General features: G+C 40.1%; 1 protein-coding gene across 1 annotated transcript; it reads left to right on the top strand.

Annotated features, from left to right (window-relative positions):
• The first annotated feature begins 810 nt into the window (after window positions 1–810).
• KIF11 (kinesin family member 11) lies at window positions 811–18839 on the top strand. Its single transcript, XM_066191185.1, has 22 exons — window positions 811–935; window positions 3013–3145; window positions 3255–3352; window positions 3434–3512; window positions 3838–4023; window positions 4105–4229; window positions 6760–6850; window positions 7108–7350; window positions 7458–7553; window positions 8194–8282; window positions 8801–8888; window positions 9669–9857; window positions 11027–11234; window positions 11483–11655; window positions 11941–12063; window positions 13036–13194; window positions 13590–13729; window positions 14379–14658; window positions 15768–15990; window positions 16217–16371; window positions 16694–16810; window positions 17489–18839. The coding sequence occupies exons 1-22, from the start codon at window positions 856–858 to the stop codon at window positions 17609–17611; spliced, it is 3198 nt and encodes a 1065-aa protein (XP_066047282.1). The 5' UTR covers window positions 811–855; the 3' UTR covers window positions 17612–18839.
• The last annotated feature ends 1581 nt before the right edge of the window (window positions 18840–20420 follow it).

Here is a 20420-nt window from a genome sequence, read left to right on the forward strand (position 1 = left end):
AGGCAATACTAGGTGGAAGGTTAGGTGTGGAATTCAGCCTGACATAGACAGGTTGTGCTGGAAACCTGCCCGAGCTGAAGCTTGCACAAGGCACCGAGGGAGCAGAGCCGAGCTCTACAGGCATGACCAGAAGTGCACAGCTGAGGCACGGTCTGCCCGGCAACCTGCGCTGGGCCACCTCCGGCCGGGGGGACAGCAGGTGCCCTGTCGGGAATGGTGAGCGCTGTGCCCCACTGTGTAGATAGAAACCTGCTCCTTGCTTTAAACAGGCCGAGGAACCTTTCAGTTCCACAAGGCATTGGCGAGGTGTGCTAATTTGTTGTGGTGTTTAAAGAAATCGTGGGTCAGCTGGAGAGCTAGGGGGACAGAAGAACGGATGGCCGGAGGGCTCGACCTGTGAGAAAGACGATGGATGATGTGGGTGTTGAAGACTGATAGCAGGCGGGGAGTCTGCCTGCCCTCAGAGCCGTAGGTGTCAGCGCAGCCGCAGAGGAGGCCAGACATCGTCCTGCTGGCCCCTGGCGGCGCGGTTGGGCGGGCTGGGCAGCCCCGGGGCTGGGGGAGCCCGGCCCGGCCCGGCCCGGCCCGGCCCGGCCCACCCGCCTCACGCTCCCGGGGCGGGGCGGGGCGGGGCGGGGCGGGGCGGGGCGGGGCGGGGCGGGGCGGGGCGGGGCGGGGCGGGGCGGGGCGGGGCAATACTGCCACTCGCGCCGCGCGCCGCCCCCAGGATTTGAAATCCCGTCCCGTGGTGCCCCGGGGCTGCCGCTGATTGGCCGCGCCGGGCGGTGCGCGGTTCAAAGCGGCGGTGGCGGCCTCGCGGTGCCTCCTCCGTCTCGTCCCCGTCCCGGTCCCGCCATGGCTTCCTTCGGCTCCCAGGGTGGCTGCACCAAGAAGGAGGAGAAGGGCAAGAACATCCAAGTGGTGGTGCGGTGCAGGTACGTGTGGTGGCCCTGCTCTGGGCGAGCGTTGGGGGCCGGTCCGCGGGCAAGCCCCGGGGAGGTGCCGCGCTGTTGCCTCCGGGGCTCGGGCCCGGACGTTGTCCGCAGTGCCCCGGACAGCCGGCGGGCCGAGGCCGCTGCCCTGTGACAGGCACTGTGCAGCTGCGGCTCTGCCGGGCCGCTGGGTGCGGCGGCGGATACGTGTTCCGGGGATCGTTGGGTCTGTCCGGAGGGGTCGCTGCGAGGGAGCCGCCCGTTCCCCTCAGCGGCCTCGGCCCCGCGCTGGGCGCTGCCTGGCCCGGGCGCCGGTGTGCGGCTGAGGCGGCCCCGTGCGCCCCGCGGGGAAGTGGCGCTTCCGCAGAAGTAAGGCTCTTGTGAGCGGTTTCTTACTGCTTAAAAGGGCAAAAAGCTGCAGTTTCCGAGCTTGATTTAGCGCACACCCTGTATGAAGCTGTGTAGAAAGCTCAAGGAGAGCTGCGTAGAATTAGTATGATATCCGAGACACAAAAACCCAGGCTGAATTTTGCCCTTCTGTGAGCTCCTGTGGGAGGTTGCTAAGCTTTAACAGCTAAAACTGTTGCTATGTCCGCTATGGTATATCTGTCACATAACTTCGTTGATGCAGACTTTCCAGGGGACAAGCAATGGGATGGGGTTCTACTGCTGAGGTAAAAATGACCGAATGTCTTTGTCGATGAGATTAATTTACTTTTTGGTATGAAGTGATAAATTTCGCGTATCATAAAATTAGGTTCTCTTTGTAATTCTGAGGTGGCTTTAAGGAACTGCTTATTTAAATAATCTTAAAGCACTGTGTGTTACAACTGTAATACGGTAGTGCATTATGCATAGTGTTTGAAACACCTTTAGAAATTGGGTTGCACCTCCTGCCATGGACTGCTTCAGTGTTACATGATTACACAGCAGAATATGTTCGTTGTCCTGTTCCTTTAAAAGCCATGCAACTGAAGCTGTAACTTGCTCCCGTGAACAAGATTTTAGTGATCTTCTGTTGTCATCAGTCCATCTTGCGCCCAAGTGTTCCGTGGTCTGTTCAGGATCTGTCACTTCAGCATCAGTGATGTATTGAGGGAGAAACGTTAGCCACAAGGCTCAGGAAACTCGAGGTGTCACGTGCTTGTGGTTTTCTTGTGGGGTTTTTTTTGTTGTTGTTGTTTTTTCTTTAGTATTTAAAGAGTATCTGAAGTGTCTCTAGTGTCAAGATATTTTAAAGAGTACAAGACTGTAGAAGTTATATTTTCAAGCTGACCGCTCAGGTCAACTGTAGCGGTAGCATAGACATTCAGTGCAGTAGCACTACTAAATGAAGACTAAAACAGGATTTTGTGCTTTTTAGGGCATTTCCATGCATTTCAGGAGAAATAGTGGCAAATGTCCCTTTTAGGAAAATGGTGTGCTCCAAGTTTGAATTCACTCAGTGGTGAAATAACATGCTCACGAAAAAGTTCAAAAATTTTATTGTCCCTCTATTAAATCTTTTTACTGTGACTGACTTTATTGTGGACTTTCTGTCCCCAGATCTGGTATTCTGTCTGTCTTACTAAATATTATTCAGGTGCATCAGTATAATAAAGGTTCTGGTATTGCTGCTTACTGCCCTGCAATTACTAGGGTCTGTTGATATTTTTGGTGCTTTGGAGTGTTGTGTCATCATCATTTGATTCACTATTGCAACTACTTGCATGTATTAATTTTTTTTTGAAGGCTCTTATTTAGAGAATTATTTAGTGTGTTTTGTCTTCTACCCCCTGTAATTGAACATGTTCTGATGCCTGTTAGCTGTGTGCACATCTATACGATCTTGAAAGTGGTTATAGGCTTGTTAAAAATACATAGGTAACAAACAAAAAGCTATAGATACCTGAGTTGTCTCACAGGGGATGAAAGAAGAAACAGGGTCTATAAAATACTGAATTGTGGTATTTTTTCTTAAACAGTTATTAAACTGATAAAGTTAAAAACTTTGTTCTTTTTGCCCAGGGATATTACTGCTTCATCTGTGTTCTTGTTAGCAATGATTTCAATCTAATATTCCTGACTCCTGTCCTTCTAGGCCTTTTAATGCCTCAGAACTTAAAGCCAGCTCCTACGCTGTCGTAGACTGTGATCAAGCAAGAAAGGAAGTCAGTGTCCGCACCGGAGGAGTGACAGACAAGTCATCAAGGAAGACTTACACGTTTGATATGGTTGGTAACTGCTTGTCAAGCTGTGGACTTGTAGAAACAAGCTAGTACGTACTGTGATGTTGTACATTATTGTATGGATAAATGGGATGTGCTGTCTTTGTGTCAATAGGTTTTTGGAGCTCAGGCGAAGCAGATTGATGTATACCGGAGTGTTGTGTGTCCCATTTTGGATGAAGTTATTATGGGCTACAACTGTACAGTGTTTGCGTAAGTAAGCCAATAGTTATTATTAGGAAAGTTTATTTGTATTTTAGTTGCTTGTTTACATTTTAATTTTTATTCTTACAGTTATGGCCAAACTGGGACTGGTAAGACCTTCACAATGGAAGGGGAGCGGTCACCCAATGAAGAATATACTTGGGAAGAGGTATATTTTCACTCCTGAGATTTCCCTTCTCTGTACTGTAGTTCAACGTTAAAAACTGCAGAAGGCTAAAGAAAACCAAATGCCTTTCAAATTCTGAAGCTGACTTTCCTTAAATGTTTGTAGATTAACAAATAATCTTACTCATTTATATAAAAAGAACAACTTTACATCTTTAATGTATTGCATTCAACTCTTGGTGACTTTTATATGGAAGGTTATCTTTATTATTGTTTATATCTAGTCAGGCTGTTTAGTTGAAACTCTACCCCCTAGCTCCAAATCTCACAGTACATTTATAAATGAAATATTTCTTCTTAATTTATAGGATCCACTAGCAGGTATCATACCCCGTACATTGCATCAAATATTTGAAAAACTCACAGAGAATGGTACTGAATTCTCAGTGAAAGTCTCTCTTCTGGAAATCTATAATGAGGAGCTTTTTGATCTTCTGAATCCTACTCCTGATGTTGGAGAAAGACTGCAGATGTTTGATGATCCTCGAAACAAGGTTAGTGCTACAAAATTTGTTATTTTGAGGCCTTCAGGATTGTTGAGAGATGTGTAATAAGCATGTATTGCTTTCTGACAGAGGGGTGTAATTATTAAAGGCTTGGAAGAAGTAACTGTACACAACAAAAATCAAGTTTACCAAATCCTGGAAAGGGGTGCAGCCAAAAGAACAACTGCAGCTACTTACATGAACGCGTATTCCAGGTACTAATCTTCCCCTTTTTAGAAACCATGTTTTGTTCTTTCTTAAATAAAATCTTACTGAAGTAGTAAGAAGCTAGTGCAAACATGACATCATCTGGAGATTGTCTATCACAATGCAGACTGTCAAATGTGGGCTAGAAAGCCAGAGTTACAATTTCTTCCTTATCACGTGCTGTGGGATGATTGCAATAGGTGTATGAAAGGGTGTCATGGTTTAACCCCAGCCAGCAGCCAAGCCTACCCAGCCACTCACTCAGCCCCCCACCTGCAGGATTTGGGGAGAGAATTGGAAGTGGAAAAGTCATGGGTTGAGATAAAGACAGTTTAATAGGGACAGCAAAAGCTGTGCAAACAAGCAAAGCAAGAAATTAATTCACTGCTTCTTGTGATTAATCCATCTCTATGAGAGCAGGGCCCCATCATCTGTAACAGTGACTTGGGAAGACAAATGCCATCACTCCAAATGTCCCCTCCCCTTTTCCTCCCTCTTCCTCCCATTTTATATACTGAGCCTGATGCCATATGGTCTGGAATATCCCTTTGGTAATTTGGGCTCACCTGTCCTGGCTGTGTCTCCCAACTTCCCTTGCTGTCTGAACCTCCCTGCCGGTGTCACAGCATGCAAAGCCCTGACAACAATATCTCTGTATGTCAGCCCCGTACCAACCACTGTGAAGAAAACTAACTCCACCCCCCCAAAAAAAAACAGTACAAAGCATCACAAAATCTGAATGCTTCTCAAGTTAAAAAGGGACAAGCTATTTCTCCCTGCGTTGTTTTTGACTTAAGCTTCTCCTCTTGTTTAGATTTTTCCTGCATTGTAATTAATATATCCTTTGTAAATCTGCAGTGTCTATTTGGAACAGTAGCCCTGGGATTCCACCTAACTCTAGCTGAGATAAAAGTATCATAATGTTCTTAATTAGACATCTAGAATATTGAAGTTTAACTCAAAGTTGTGAAGTTAACTTTTCCAAAGCTTTCTATGCCAATGAAAACAGAAGACCTAAATCTGACAGATACATAAGTGAAAAATACATTGCATGTACTAGCATGAGATAAATAAAGTACTCCTTGCAGTAGATACTGTACACCTTCAAAAAGAAGGTTTCCTTCAATTATGGAAGATGTTTAGTTGATATACCTGTATCAGAGGGATGGGTTGTCTTTTTTCTGGCTGTTCTAGGTGGTTGGGTGTTTTGGCCTGTCCCATTTACTAAATGAACTTGATGTAAGGGTTGAGTGTCCTTTCCTCTCCGCACCAGCAGTAGAAAATGATACACTAGGATTTGTTGCTGACATTTGGTATTTCAAAATACTGCTAAGATCTGCTTTTTACAGATCAATAAGACCCTCATTTCAAAATCTGACTTCTGTAAAATTTGCAGACTAGGTTGTGGAAGTTGGGGGTAAGGTTGTATGGCAATAAGGGCTGCTTCAAATGGTTGCAGGTCATAGAAGGTAGTAGAGGCATCTGGGTCAAAAATAGCATTCTTTTTATTACTGCCTTCACATTCTTGAGCTGCAGATGTGGTATGTATATCACTGTGAACAAGCAGTGATCCAGTGTTGCAGTAGTAAAGAATTGTACCCTGCCTGTATTGTATTTTAATTTCAAGATATACAGAGCATGTCTGTCTACTGGTGGAAGGAAATGGGTATTTTCTACCACTGATTGGAACACAGAACTCATTTTGTCTGAGATTCCAGGGAATTTTGAGAATTTATTGTGCCTGAAGTGTTTTATGTATGGTCAAACTGGTGTAATTTGACATCTGTGGTTTTCTATATGTATCAGCTTCCTGTAGTAAAAATTTAATAAAGGAATAAACTCAACCTAAAATCATCTTTACTATGAGAGTGGTGAAACACTGCAGCATGTTGCCCGGAGAAATTGTGAATGCTCCATCCCTAGAAGTATCCGTGGCCATGCTGGATGGGGCTTTGAGCAGGCTGGTCTCTAGTGGAAGGTGTCCTTGCCCATGGTAGGGGGGTTGGAGCTAGATGAAACCATTCCATGATTCTATGATCTTAAACTGTATTACTATTTTTGATTGAAAATTTAATTGAAATTCTTAATTTTTTGTATTGGATTCAGGTAGTTGCTGAATTTATTAGCCTGCATAAGGAGAGTTATGTTTCTTAATCTCACATTCTGTGAAACTGTTCTTAGCTTGAGAACTGAAAAAAAAAAAAAATCAAGTCAGTTTTCATGAGATGCTAGTGAGTTAAGAATACACAAATGTAAGCAAAACCAAGGCACTTCCCTTGCTTTTCCTTGAAATAAGATAAACTTTATATGGTTGGATGAGTCAAATCTCAACCAGTTGCTTCATCACTGGTTTTAAATACCATATTCTTATGTACACAGACAAAATTATACTTAGCAGAATAACTTTGTGTATTGAATATGTGATTTGTAGTTCATGGGCTAAATGTATTCTCTATAAAGACCACAGAACTTGTAGCAGTCATGTAACAACTAGATATTTGGCTTTAACGGAACATCTGAAACTGGTTTCTTTTGCAGCCGTTCCCACTCTGTGTTTTCAATTACCATCCATATGAAAGAAACAACAGTAGATGGAGAAGAACTTGTTAAAATTGGAAAGCTGAACTTGGTAAGTATTTGAACTAAGTGTCACTGTTCGAATTTTTAGCCATGTACTAGAGTTTACTTGAGTTTTTTCCTGATAAGGGGAAAAATTACTGTTTTCATAAAGTGATATGAAGTATGTTTGTCCCTCTGAAAAATATCAGTCCCATTTGTCACCGCAATGTCTCCTGAAAAACTGGCAAGCTCTTTTATGTGTTCTGCAAGACTTTGGGGCAAGCGTTCTTCAGGGTGATTGAGACAATGGCATAACCTGCCTTTCAGGTTGATCTTGCAGGAAGTGAAAACATTGGTCGGTCTGGGGCTGTTGACAAAAGAGCTCGTGAAGCTGGAAATATCAACCAATCTCTGCTAACACTAGGAAGAGTTATCACTGCTCTAGTGGAAAGAACCCCTCATATTCCATACAGGGAGTCTAAACTCACAAGAATCCTTCAAGACTCTCTTGGAGGACGGACAAAAACATCAATAATTGCCACAATTTCACCTGCATCTGTAAATCTTGAGGTAAATTTAAGTCTAAAAACCTGTTCCTAAAATAATATATTTTGCTAATGATATAAAAACATGAGTTAATTCCTCAGCTTGACCTAGTGTACATCTGTTTTTCACAGGAAACATTGAGTACCCTGGAATATGCCCATAGAGCAAAGAACATCATGAATAAGCCTGAAGTTAATCAGAAGCTAACAAAAAAAGCTCTTATTAAGGTAACTAGACATATAGCTTAAAAAATTAAGTTACGAGTTAGGCATGACATTTTGTTGATGTAGTCTTTGCTATGCAGGAGTTAGGAGTATGGGAGAAGCTGTAACTAGTAGCAGTGATTTTCTGAAGTGATTTTAATTACCGAGCTAATGCTTTTAAACTAGAGCTGCACTGGTACAGCAATGGTCCTGCAGATATTGGAACTGTTGGTAAGACTAAAGTTGAACAGAGGGCTATTGCTACTATCTGTGACTGTGGGTAGTACATTTTTGCAATTTTGCACTTTCCCTAGAAGGTGCCTGAATTAAAGAGAACCTGTCAGTAAGTACTAGTGAAAAGACGGTGTAAAGTAGCTCTGCCCCTAAGGAAGCTGTTACTCCCATTGTCTGCTGCTAAATGCAGCCAAGTATGACCTTCAAAGGGAAGGTTTCAACATTCTACAACTCTACATACAGCCTATATATATCCAATGATATGAATTTAAATGTTGCTATACTGAACCTAGAACAGAGGTGAAGTGCTTTGCTCTTGTGCTTACGCAAAACTTCTGTAGAGCACTACCTTTGTAACGTATCTGTTAAGCTGGATATTGAAACGAAAACAGCATTTTTCAGGTGTATGTGTGATTGTTTCTTTTTGCAGGAATACACTGAAGAGATTGAGCGTCTGAAGCGAGACCTTGCTGCTGCTCGAGAGAAAAATGGAATCTATATTTCTGTTGAAAACTTTGAGTATGTCTGAAAAGTTTCTATAAAATAACTAGCAACAAATCTCAGATACTGGTACCTATCCTTGTACAGAAATACTTTCAGATCTATTTTTAATCCAGGAAGTTGAAGATAGTTAGGAGGCTTAACTGTTTGGTCAGCTTGTTCTTTTAAAATTATTATATAGATAAAATCTAATAGGCTTGCACTGAGGAATTTATGTGTGTGGAACTTACCATAGGCATTATGCAGCATGCAGATTTACACATGCAACTTTTTCTTTTTTTTTTTTTTTCCCAGTGGAAGCTAATACTAGAAAGTAAACTTGATATACTGAACTTCACCTTTAATAGGGCTAGATGCACAGAAAGTTTTACAATGGAAATTTGCCTTAAATCTTTTCTGCCTTAAGTGAAAATTACCTGCTATTCATTTATCATTTAGCAATACTTGTTTTTCGAAATTACTGAAAATGCAGTGTAATATCTTGACATGACCTCTTACTTGACTCATTTTTTTGTTTATTTTAATCCTTACTTGAGAGCCCTTAATGGAAAGCTGACGGTTCAGGAAGAACAAATTACAGAGTACATTGACAAAATCAGTGCCATGGAGGAAGAAGTGAAAAGGGTAAGTGATGTTTTTTCAGCAGGGCTTAAATCTGCCAAAAATCAGAAGAAATTAATTCCTCCTTTCAAAAGGAGGAAAAAAGTTTGAGGAAAGAACAGTCAGAAGATTATTTTTGTTGTTGGTCTTAAAGTTCCCCAGTTAGTTAAGAATGGAAGCTTCCTAGTCCTTGAAGTTAGGAATTTGAAATAATGTATATGAAGTTGCAGGGTCCAATACTTATTTTTAAAGCTGTTTTTATGTCTACTACTGTAATTTGCTTTGCTGAATTTTCGGCAAAAAATCTGCTGGTAAAGTGTTATCATCTCAGTTGACAGGTGTCTGTTTAGGAGCAAAGAATGAGCGGGGAGAGGTCATGAGCTTCCTCTTAACAAATTGCACGAAAATTTGAGCTCCTTGTTTAAGAGAAATGTAGATACTAATTTCCTGGTATATGTAACTCCTCTATGTAATCAGCTTTACTGAGTCTTTTCAGTCTGATTGTGTTTTTTCAGTGGGATTCTTTTCCTTGTGCTATAGCAGTAGTTTGCCCTTGTAGTTTGAGAGGGGGCAGCAAGTGATTGTTACAGTGAGAATGGTGTTGGCTTGATATTTTCAGTGATTTCAAAGACTATAAAACTTGTGGGTTAGGTTTAAGACCTGAGTCCCACAGCAGAAATTACATTGCTAGATGACAATTTGCCTTCTGTCATTGTCACATTCTGTAATTTGAGAGATGTGAAATGAGACTGTCAAATTTATAAAAAGTGATGTTGCCTTTTTGATAATTGTCTTCCTATTTAGGTCAATGAACTATTCAGAGTCAGTAAAACTGAACTTGAACAATGTAAAACAGATTTGCAAATCAAGGAGAAAGAACTGGAAGAAACACAAAAAGATCTGCAAGAAACCAAGGTTCAACTGGCTGAAGAAGAATATGTGGTTTCAGTTTTGGAAAATACTGAACAAAAACTTCATGGCACAGCTAGCAAGGTTGTTGCAGTTCTTGTACCTACTGTAAAACAGTTTCCTATGTTTGGGAGTTTTATGGGCTGTTCAAGGAAACCAGTTGTTGCTAAAGCATTATGTGAGACAAGACCTGAATTTAAGATGGAAAACTAGGATTAGATTGCAGGACTTTCCCTGTGGTAGTATTGACAGTTGACTGCTAAACACTCTGGTTGGTCTGGAACTAACTTCCCCTCATGCCAGTTTGTCATGGGAGTTCCAGGGCTTTGCAGCATCTATTATCATGAGCTTTTTTGCAGAATAAGTAGTCTTCTTTCAAAATCTTATGACTGGTCCTGCAAAACAGTAAATTATACACATCTGAAAGACCTGGTCTAGTAGAACATGTCCCTGCCCATGGTAGGAGGCTTGGAACTAAATGGTCTTTAATGTCCCTTCCAGCCCAAACCATTCTATGAACTGGGGTAGAAAAATAGCAAAAACCTTTGAATAATGTTGTCCTGTCTCCTCTGTGTTTTAGGATATGGCTTTGATGTGTTTGTAGAATAGTCATAATCACCAAAACAGACTTGAGGTAGGGAGAGAGAGTGTCCTGCTGTTTAAACTGCCAAGTGATGAAACTTGTATCTTCAGGCACAATGACAATTTCTTTCTGTTTGAATTCCTGTAAGATTAGGAGGGAATGCCTGGGTTTTGTGTGTGGGTTATGGAGTGTTTGAGGCAAATAGGTACAGAAATTACTTATGCTTACTACAAATCAGGATTCCACTAATTATTTGAATTCCAAATTATTTATCACAGGACTAGTACTAGAAACCTCTTGCTCGAGTGCTATATTAAAGAATATATTTACTGTCACATTGTTCAGAAAAAAGTTAAAATGCTCAGGTATTTTTCAGTTACTATTCTGGGATAAATGATGCCTTTATTCCTTAAATACTGAGGGAGTCATTTATTAATGCTTTGATTTTAAAGCCAGAACAAATGGTCTCTAGTAGGTAACTTTTTCCCATGTTCTGAAAGCATAAATGACATACCAGGGTCCAGAACAGTTGTAATTTGCTGATGTAAAGGGAAATACCTGTCTTCCTAGAGAGATAACTTCTTTAACTCAGAACTGTTGTTGCTTTTCCTTATATAACGTGCTTGACTTCTTGTTTAAAGACTTACTAAAATAACTTTAAAAATTATAGTTACTGAGTACAGTTGAAGAAACCACAAGAGATGTATCTGGGCTCCATGCGAAACTGGACCGTAAGAAGGCTGTTGATCAGCACAATGCTGTCATGCAAAATACATTTGCAGGACAAATGAATGCTTTGTTCAGCAAAATACAAGATTCAATAACTGAAAACAGTTTGAAGCAGCAACAGATGTTGAAGTCTTACACAAATTTTTTAGGTAAGTGTAGTACCTGTATTAATAGTCATCCTGTAGTAATCTCAAAGACCACTTCCTAAAATGTATGTGCTTTAGGAGAGAGGTGGCTTTATTTAAGCAACATAATGATTACAGTTGCACCAATAATAATGTGTTTGGAATGATCCACAGCCTTTCTGTAAGGGGCGATAAGGTGATGAGTAATAATAGGAGTTCCTATCTTACAGGGGAGCTTCAATAAAATTTGTAACTCTGGATTTCTTTTATAGGTGACCTCCTGTCTACCAGTTCTTCTACAGCAGATATTCTTGCGTCAGTTGTATCAGCATCTTTTGCTTCTCTTAAAGAAGTGGTGTCTGCTAAAGTTTCTGACATGTCTGAAAAAATAACACAGCATGAGAATCTTTCACTTGATTGTAAAGCGGAGCTGCTGAGATTAATTGTTAGTACATTTGCATACTCTCACTTAAATATGAAACTGGTTTTGATCAAAAGGGGTTCTGTAAATGTATAGATTTTTTCTGATGCTCTTTACCTGTATCTGCTTCACCACCTGACCATGATTGTCCCTCCCCACTTCCCCTCCCATGTCACCCCCACAAGCTGTAATGTACTATGTAGTGTATATGGTCATAATGGAGTACATGCATATGTACACAGTAGCTTCTTACAAATGTTCATGAAGGAACAGCCATGTTCTGGTTTAATTTTTTTTTTCTCTTCCTAGGAGCAGCATGAAACTGGATTAGGAAGAGTAGTAAATAGCTTGACACCAATGGTGGAATTTGTCCTGGGGTTAAACTGTCAGTTCCAGAGTAACATGAAGAAATATTCTGCTGTGGCTGACCGGGTAATGCACATAACCTTGCCTCTTTGCCTTGTGCTCTTCTATTGTATTTAATTTACAGATAATATGTTGTTCATTTTTCTGAAGTATGTCAGAGTGTTTCCACTTCTTGTCTGGCCTTTTTCCCCTTATTTTGTCCCATGACAAAATCTATCTTTCTTTCAGAGTTTTTACCTCTCTTGAGTGTGGTAAGTTTGCTTGTTCTCTATATTGGCACAACTGCTTGCATAAGTGCCACAGCAGAATGGCAAAACATGGATGCTTAAATCTTTATGGAACAAATATTTGATGATACATTTAATATACTCTCCCCCTGTATTTTAGAAATCTGGAGAAAAAGAAAAAGTCAGTTTAGGCAAGTCTTACTGCAAACCAAAATTTTTCTCCTTTTGTACCAAACTTTTTCTGTAGTCCCTTTGATTCCTGGGAAATGTGATGCTTTATCTTGTTAACGACCATAAGTGCTAATAATACTGCACTTACTGAAGTTCTTTGCTTCAAATTCTAGTCTATCTCGTGATACTTCTGTAGAACTGCAGCCTCTTTAATATTTTTTTTTCTATTTTGTCAAAAACGAGTCTTTGTTTCTGGTGACTTGTTTCTCTTACTGAAAAGTTTTCCCCTCCTGTCAATTACAGCGCATGAGAAATCAACTCCCCTTGTCTGGAAACTTTTTGTTGGTTTTCAGACTTAGACAGCAGGTAGTCCATGGCCCACGAGCTCTTGCTGTTCCTTGTCTACTTTTCTATTTTGTTTACCTTGTATGTCAAATTTTGTGTTTGGAATAGCCTCCACACTAAGTTCCAATCTCAAACTTCAGATTTGAAGTGTGACTTTCTGCCTTGTGCTTCATTAATGCCTTTTGACAATTTCCTTGGGGCAGAGTTTGTTTCTCTGTCAGTTATGCTAAGGAAAAATACCAGTTTCTTAAATAAAGGTATAAAGATCTAACTGTAAGTAAAACTTTTTTTTAAGATGGAGCGCCATATAAACGAAATGGATATCTTCTTTGAAGATCTTTCTCTCACTCTGAAAAAAATACAGGAAGAAACAGCCGGTGGCTTTGCTCAGCTCCAGCATAATTGTGACGATTTAAAAGAAGAAGTGGAAATGATGAGGTTGGCACATAGAAAGGTATCCTTAGAGCAGGAGAACATCCTAACACCAAGTGTGATTGTTTGCTTTGAATTAAACCCTTATATGGTAGTAAACCACTATACATGCTTCAGAAAAAAATGTTAGGAGGACAGTAACATGATCCTAATTCCATTCAGCTTTTGTTAGGCTGCTTTAAGTAGTTTATGTAGGAACGTAGCAAAAATTTCCCCTTGCTGTGAATATATTCGGTATATGTGCATTTACATACGTGTCCAAAAGCAAAATGACTGTCGCTACACAAAAATTGTACCTTCTGCTTTAGATTTGCAAAACTCTGCTTTTTTAATTCAGGCATTCAAGTACCCTTTAAGACTGTTAAAGTGTTAAAAAGTGCAGAATAACAGTGAAACTTGTGGTAATTTTCTTGATAGAGTTCAGCCAATATGATGTCTTTACTGCAAAGCCAGCTTGACCTATTTGCTCAGGAGACTCAGAAGAACTTAACTGATGTGCTCACAATAAATGGAAGCCTGAAGACCACCATTACTGCTATGCAAGAAAGTGTTCACCTGTAAGGAGCAGATTCTTTTTGTTGTACACTTACTAAAGATAAACTATATATGAAGAGAGTTTCAAAATTGGTTGCTCTTCATATTTATGTGCTTATAAAAAGCCTGCTGTGCATGGCCTGTGTGTTAGAGCTGGGTTCTGCCGCAGAGTATAGATCATAGTTGGCCTTTCCACAGATTAAACAGTAATTCTAAAAGGCTTGCCCTTGAACTTGTCTTCTGAGCATGTTGCAACAAGAAAGTATCATCTTGGGAGCAATATGCTGAGGACTGTCCCTCAGTGTCTGGACTTCAGAACTCCGTAATATAAAGGTTTAGCTTGAAGCATAATAATGTATCTGTGGCAATATGTTTGGTTCAATTGCAGACTCAATTGATTGAACTAAGGTCTTGCTGAAGTTGTTTTCAGTTTGTGGTTAGGGTTCCTTGGTTCTCTTTTGGGTTTTTTGGTTGTTGGGTTTTTTCTTTTTGTTTTTTAGCAAATCTACTGCTGCAAGTGCTGTGAATTTACTAAGTAGAAAACAGTATTATAATTAACTGGTTTGATGGAACTGTGCTATTTCACTGGCTTTGGTCTCATATTTCTAAAAGTATACGGTGTTAAAATCTACCTTGTAGAATCTCTGAACTCTTACAAATATGTTGTTGCAGGAAAACTACAGACCTAGTCAGCAGTACAAATTCCAATCACAGCAAATTTGTTGCATCTCTGGATATTTTCTCTCAAGAGCTCAGGAGCATAAATGCTGAAAACAAGACAATGCTGGAAGAATCCAATGACCACTGTCAAGATCTTCTCAACAATCTCAAAAATGTGTCTCAGGATACAAATGCTTGGGGTGAATTTACAGCTGCTCAGATGGTCAACTTTACTAATCAGCAGCTATTGTCTTTCAAGGATGAGAAACAGCAATTTCAGTATTTACAAAAGGTACCTATAGTCATCTGTAGTCTAATGCAACATCCTGAGACAAACTTTATTGCAGAATTTGTAGAGGGGAGAAAAAAGTTCTCTGTTATAGTCAAAACAAAACTATGGGGTTTTTTTGATAGCAGACTCATGTTACTGAGCTTAAGATGTAATTAGAGGAAATCAAAAGCCTAAATTAAGATGAAGACTTTGAACTTCAAGTGCCCATAACATCAAAAAATGGTTTCACGACGAATGCAATACAACTAACTTGTAATATGAGCATTTTATATCATCTTGGTAGTGTTTATCTCTTAATTCTAAAGCTTATCTACAGTACTGTCTTTGGCAGATGCACGGTGATCAAATGCAGGCTATTTCCTGGAGAGTGCAAATTACTTTATTGGTCAGATTGAATCAATATGGGAGAAAGCATTCCTTTTAAGTATATACAAGTTCTGGCCTCTTTATCTAAGAGTTTCTCACATTTTTGGGTTTTTAATTTCATCACAAATTTCACATCCCACCCTTGTTTTATTGTTGTAATAGGTAAATCCAATATTTTGCCAACTTTCAGAAGGAAAAACCCAACTAGAAACTTCTTCACACAGAATATTCTGAGTTGGAAGGGATCTCCAATTATCAAGTCCAACTCTAAACTAAAAGCTTTTGTGGTCTCAAGACATCTCTGTATCTGCTGTACCTGCTGAACACTTCAGGAGTTTCATTTCAACGGGAATTGCTGAAAACACATTTTCCTTTTCTCCTGCAAATGCGTAAAGGTTCTAGTGCTTGTAGGATGTTTGTGTTCAGTGGGAGTATCCTAATTCTGTGCAGGGTTTGTGCATAGATGCATGAGGAGTCTGGTCTGAGCCAGATGGTATCATCTTTATTCTTGTGACTAGCTTTCTAAAATGATCATACTTTCTAAGAAACTGACTCTCTTCTGAAGATAGCTCTCAAAATGAGAGTGTAAAACTGGCACTGAAACTTCTCAATTTGAGGTCTCAGTTGTTTCGTTTCAGGTCACATCACTAGTCATGCACCACATCTTAGAAAAGAGGCCATAGTCTTTCCTTTCCTGTTAACTTGGTGTTTTTAGTTGGGTTGTTCTTTTGTTTCATTTTCAGAAAAATGCAGAACACTGTGATAAAGCAGTAGCTGAAATCACTGACCACATTGGCAGACAAAAGGCTGATGAGGGGAAGGTGCTAAATAGCCTTCTGGACCAGATAAAGGTGGATCAGGAGATACTTGTGGAGCAGAAGCTGGCACTTCAGGAGGAAGTACAGCATGGACTCACTCAGGTTAATGGTTTCCTGAAAGAGGATCTCAAAGTGGATGTTCCAACAGGTATTTAAACAGGTTGGGGACAGAATGCTTACAGAAAACAGTTTGAGTTCCAGGATTCATAAGGGAAGGTTAATGGCAACATAATATAACTGGCAGCCTTACACCTTTTTTAAGCTCTATGCAAATCATGGCGACAGAGCAAAGCATGATTTCTGTAATGAGTTGGTGTAAAATTGAGGATTTGAAATTAAAGCAAACACTGAAAAGTGCATAATCTTCATTAAAGGGACAACTCCACAGAGAAAAGACTACTTCTATCCAGTCACACTCGTGAGAACAGAGCCCCGGGAACTACTTCTGGAACAATTAAGGCAAAAGCAACCAAATCTTGATGCTATGCTAAGAAGTGTGGTAAAGGAAGTGGAGGATAATGCAGGTCAGGTATGTATATAAATGGCCAATGAGGCTCTTGAATGAAGATTTCACATCTTTGAGGTTTTCTCTATGCCCTTGCGGAGAGTTGACTGGAACCCCAGGGCTGCTGTAGCCTTTGTGTTTTACAGTGCACTTGGACTCAAGTGTGCTGAGCTTTCGACAGAAACAATCTCTTGAAAAATAAGCAATTATATTAATAACTTAGGTTTCATCCCTGTTTTTCAAACATGGAAGCTCCATGTCTTTTATAGATCTGATTGTGCTTAATACATTCATTGAGGAGATTCAGACATTAAATACATCTCTTTCTGAAAATCTTTTGTTTTAGGACCTGTTGGAAGAGGAAGGAGAGTTGCAAGAACCCAGTGAAAGCCTTGCTAATGAGAAGTACTTCATGGATACAAATGTATATTGCCACACAAATGGTGGCATTCCTTTTTTCCAGGTAATTCCCACAGATAAATGAAACAGCTGTGTATTTGAGACAAGAAATATTATTGTTCCATAGCAGTGCTGTAGTTTCAAGTCACTTGTATTTTTGGTTAGCCTCACAACTTTCTCAAATCCTGTAAATAATGCTTCGTTAACTTCAGATACTGATAGCAGTTAATAGTGGATAAAATAATGCCAATTTCTGCATGGACAGACAGTTGAAAGCTGGACAGACAGTTGAGAACTCCTCAGCAAATAATCCTGCATAAAGAAAATTGTCATGATTTGCTAGACATGTGTTAATGGAAGAGTTGAAAGTACATGAAGTGTTTTCTTAGAGGCCTGACATAAATATTGGCATTTTTAAGTCTGCATGGGGTTGGTTTTTTTTTACTTACCTTCTTCTGACCCTTTTGCTCTACCAATGTATCAGTGTAAACTTCTTGATATATTAGTCTAGGGGCTTTCTTGCTGGGAAGAGCATATTTTCTTGTTGTGGACTCTTTAAAAATAGCTGCTGAGCTTCTGTATCCTACAGTCAATCTCTTTAGTAAATGTGATATATTAGGAACATTTTTCAGGAGTTAAGTCAACTTTTTTTCTTAGAACACTATGTACTGCATTGCACATGAACAAGAACTCTTAATCTCTTTGTATTCTCTTAACATGGGGTATTTTCTTTAAATCCCAGCACAAAAGAAGTCTCAAAAAGGGTAAAGAGAACAAATCTGCAGCTCCAGTGGAGAACAAAGTGGAGGATATGACAGAAGAGGTTCTTCAGAAATCTAAGCATCCTTTAAGATTGCTGAACTAAGATATATCCTCTGCAGATCTTTGTTTTTCAATATTTCTTTCTTACTGAGCCATAACTCTTTGGTTGTTCTCAGTGTCTTGATATAGTGATGCAAAGTTGAATCAAAATATTTCCCTGCTCAATCTCGTGCCTTGGTCCCATTTTTATATGTTGCAGCTTGTGAAGTTTTAAGGAAAAAAAAAAACCCTGCAGATTATGGTGCTGTTATGTTAAATATATATGTATGTTGTCAAGTAAGAAATTTTGTTTCTCAGTAGATCTTAGATACCAGAAAGGGATGTGGAAATATGCTTTGTCAGCATTGAGTTACTATCTTATGTATTAATTAGCTGTAAATAAGTGTTCTGGTTTTATCCCTGCTTTTTATTCCAGTTCCTCTCTTTTTACTGTGATACTTCAAATAAATTAATACATATGGAAAACAAATGTTACAAGCACCTCGCTCAAAGTAAAACGAACTTACCTAACTTTCCAATGGTGCCAGGTTTAAGTTAGCTAAAACATTATCAGCTTTGTCACAAGTCTCATGCTGTCAGAAGAGGATGGTTCTCTCCCTTGTTTCACAAAAGACAGTAGCTTTATTTCATTGCCGCTTTGTTCTGTGGAATCTTACTGCTGGGTCTTGGGCTATTTGTTTGAACCCCACTGTTCTTCATCTTAGCTTGCAGATGTGAGGTAATGGTTGGGACACGATTTCTTTCAGGTTCTGTATCATAAACTGGCAGCATTTCTTTAAGATCTAGGGTTCTTAACATTAAAACATGTAAACTTGCATGCAGCTTCTGTGTTGTATAATAGCAGTCCATTTCCAGTAATCTACAGGAGCATTTGTCCTGCTATTCTTTTCATGCTCCTCCGCTGGGAATTTGAAGAAAACTTCGAGCTGCTACAAGCCAAAGTAGACAAATAGGATTATGATGGGAATAGGAGAGACACTGGAAATAAACCTTAATTACATTGAAGCACTGTTCTTAGATAATTGTCCAAGCATGATTTGGAGATTATTCACTTTTCTGTGTTGAGGTTGCAGGCTTAGCATTGATGTTTCTTCAAATAGGTCATCCTTGTAATTTGTCTTTGACCAAGTACTAATGGTTATACCCTCGACACCATTCAGACAACACTTTGCAGTCCTGCTAGGGCCAGAAGGACATAATTTGTAGTCACCTTTGCACTGATTCTCTGAACTCTAGCATGAGGGAGACCATTAATCAGTTGTCTGTCTAAACACTTGTATTGCGTCTTATTATTTATGCTCTTTCACAACTGTGGGTGGGCAAAGCTTTCTGATAGTCCAGTAGCAGGAGGAAAAGCATCAATTCCCTTTCAAATGACTGAGAAGATCAAATACAGGTTTGTTTTGGGTTTCTTGGGTTAAGTGGGAGGCAGCTTAGTCCCATCTTGGTACTTACCTTACATACAGAGTCTTTATCCTGCTGTAAGGCACTGAAACACTAGATGCTGCAAGTCTCTGTGTTTGGAGTATTGTCAAATTCTGGTACCTAAAACTTAATGGGCTTAATTCTCTGGGCTCGTGGATCCATTTTCTTGCACCACATGCCTGTTGGCACTGACTAGATATTAGTATAATCTTCCACAATGGTTCAAGAAATCCTTTATTAACTAAAAAGCAACCCCAAGCGTTCATCCTACAGCTGTGTTGAATAGCCTAAACAAAATGAGAGAGGCTTGCACAAGCAAGTCGTCCACTGTGGAGTTGACAGGATCAGTATGAACAAACTGGAAGAGCCAGTAACTGAACAGGCTTGCATCCACAAAATCATGCCATATTTTGTGCTCCCTGTCTTTATCCTCTTTGACCCTCCCTACCTTGACTGTTTGGTTCCTGCAGTGCGGGCACAGCCTGCTTTCCTTAAGAGCTGTACAAATTCCAGGGGCTGCTTCACACTTCCTCTTCTTCTGAAGTCGCCCTCAAAGTCGTGTTGTGCTTTATTTGCAATACTGGCAGTGATCTGCTGATCGCTGTTCCGTTGTTCCGGAGGCCGCACCAAGGCTGAATAGGATGAAGAATCCGGATGCAGAACATGTCCCAGCCTCCCTGTCCATGCCTCCTCTCCCACTAGGTGGCCCTAACACTAAAGGTTGGTCTGAGCCCAGGTACTGGTTGCTAACCAGGGCTTGGAAATACGGGTTTTGCTAAGCTTTTCCTCAAGCAGCTGTCAAAAATATTTCAAAATCTGTTATTGAATTTATGCTTCCATAGGGAAAGTTCTATACTCAAGCTCGAGTAGGGGGTTGCTATAGGAAGAGCCACATTTGTGTAAGAGATCTAGTCTCTTTGTAACTAAATTCTTGTCCTGGCCTGCTCTCTGTTCCCCACCACATGGGCATTGCCCAAAGCAGAAAGCAACACTAATTTAAGTGTACTGTATGATGCATGACAAAGGGAAAAGAAGGGTTAGAAAAATAAAACAACAGTTGTTTCTTGTGTGCACTCATTATAATCACAGATCTAACCCAGAGGGAAGAAATGGCACTGTCCAGACTAACTTACCTGCTGGTTTGATTTTATCCTGTGTAAGGCATCCTTTACAAAAAGCATACAAAGCCATTTCCACAGAATAATTAGCCAGGTCACACCCAGACTGACTCAAGCCAGCTGAGCATGAGGGAGAGTTGTAGTGACTGGGGCTGTAGCGTATGGCCATGTTCTTAATTAGCTGGTGAGTACTGTTTGGATTCTAGATTAATGGTAAACTGAGACGGCTCTTGATTAAACAACAAACTTACAGCAATGAATACAATGTGGGAAAACAAAATAAGGAAAAATAACTTCAAATGCATGTAA

This window comes from Chamaea fasciata, unplaced genomic scaffold (assembly GCF_029207755.1).
Source record: "Chamaea fasciata isolate MVZ Bird 193981 ecotype frontalis unplaced genomic scaffold, bChaFas1.0.hap1 SCAF_9, whole genome shotgun sequence".
Taxonomy (NCBI): domain Eukaryota; kingdom Metazoa; phylum Chordata; class Aves; order Passeriformes; family Sylviidae; genus Chamaea; species Chamaea fasciata.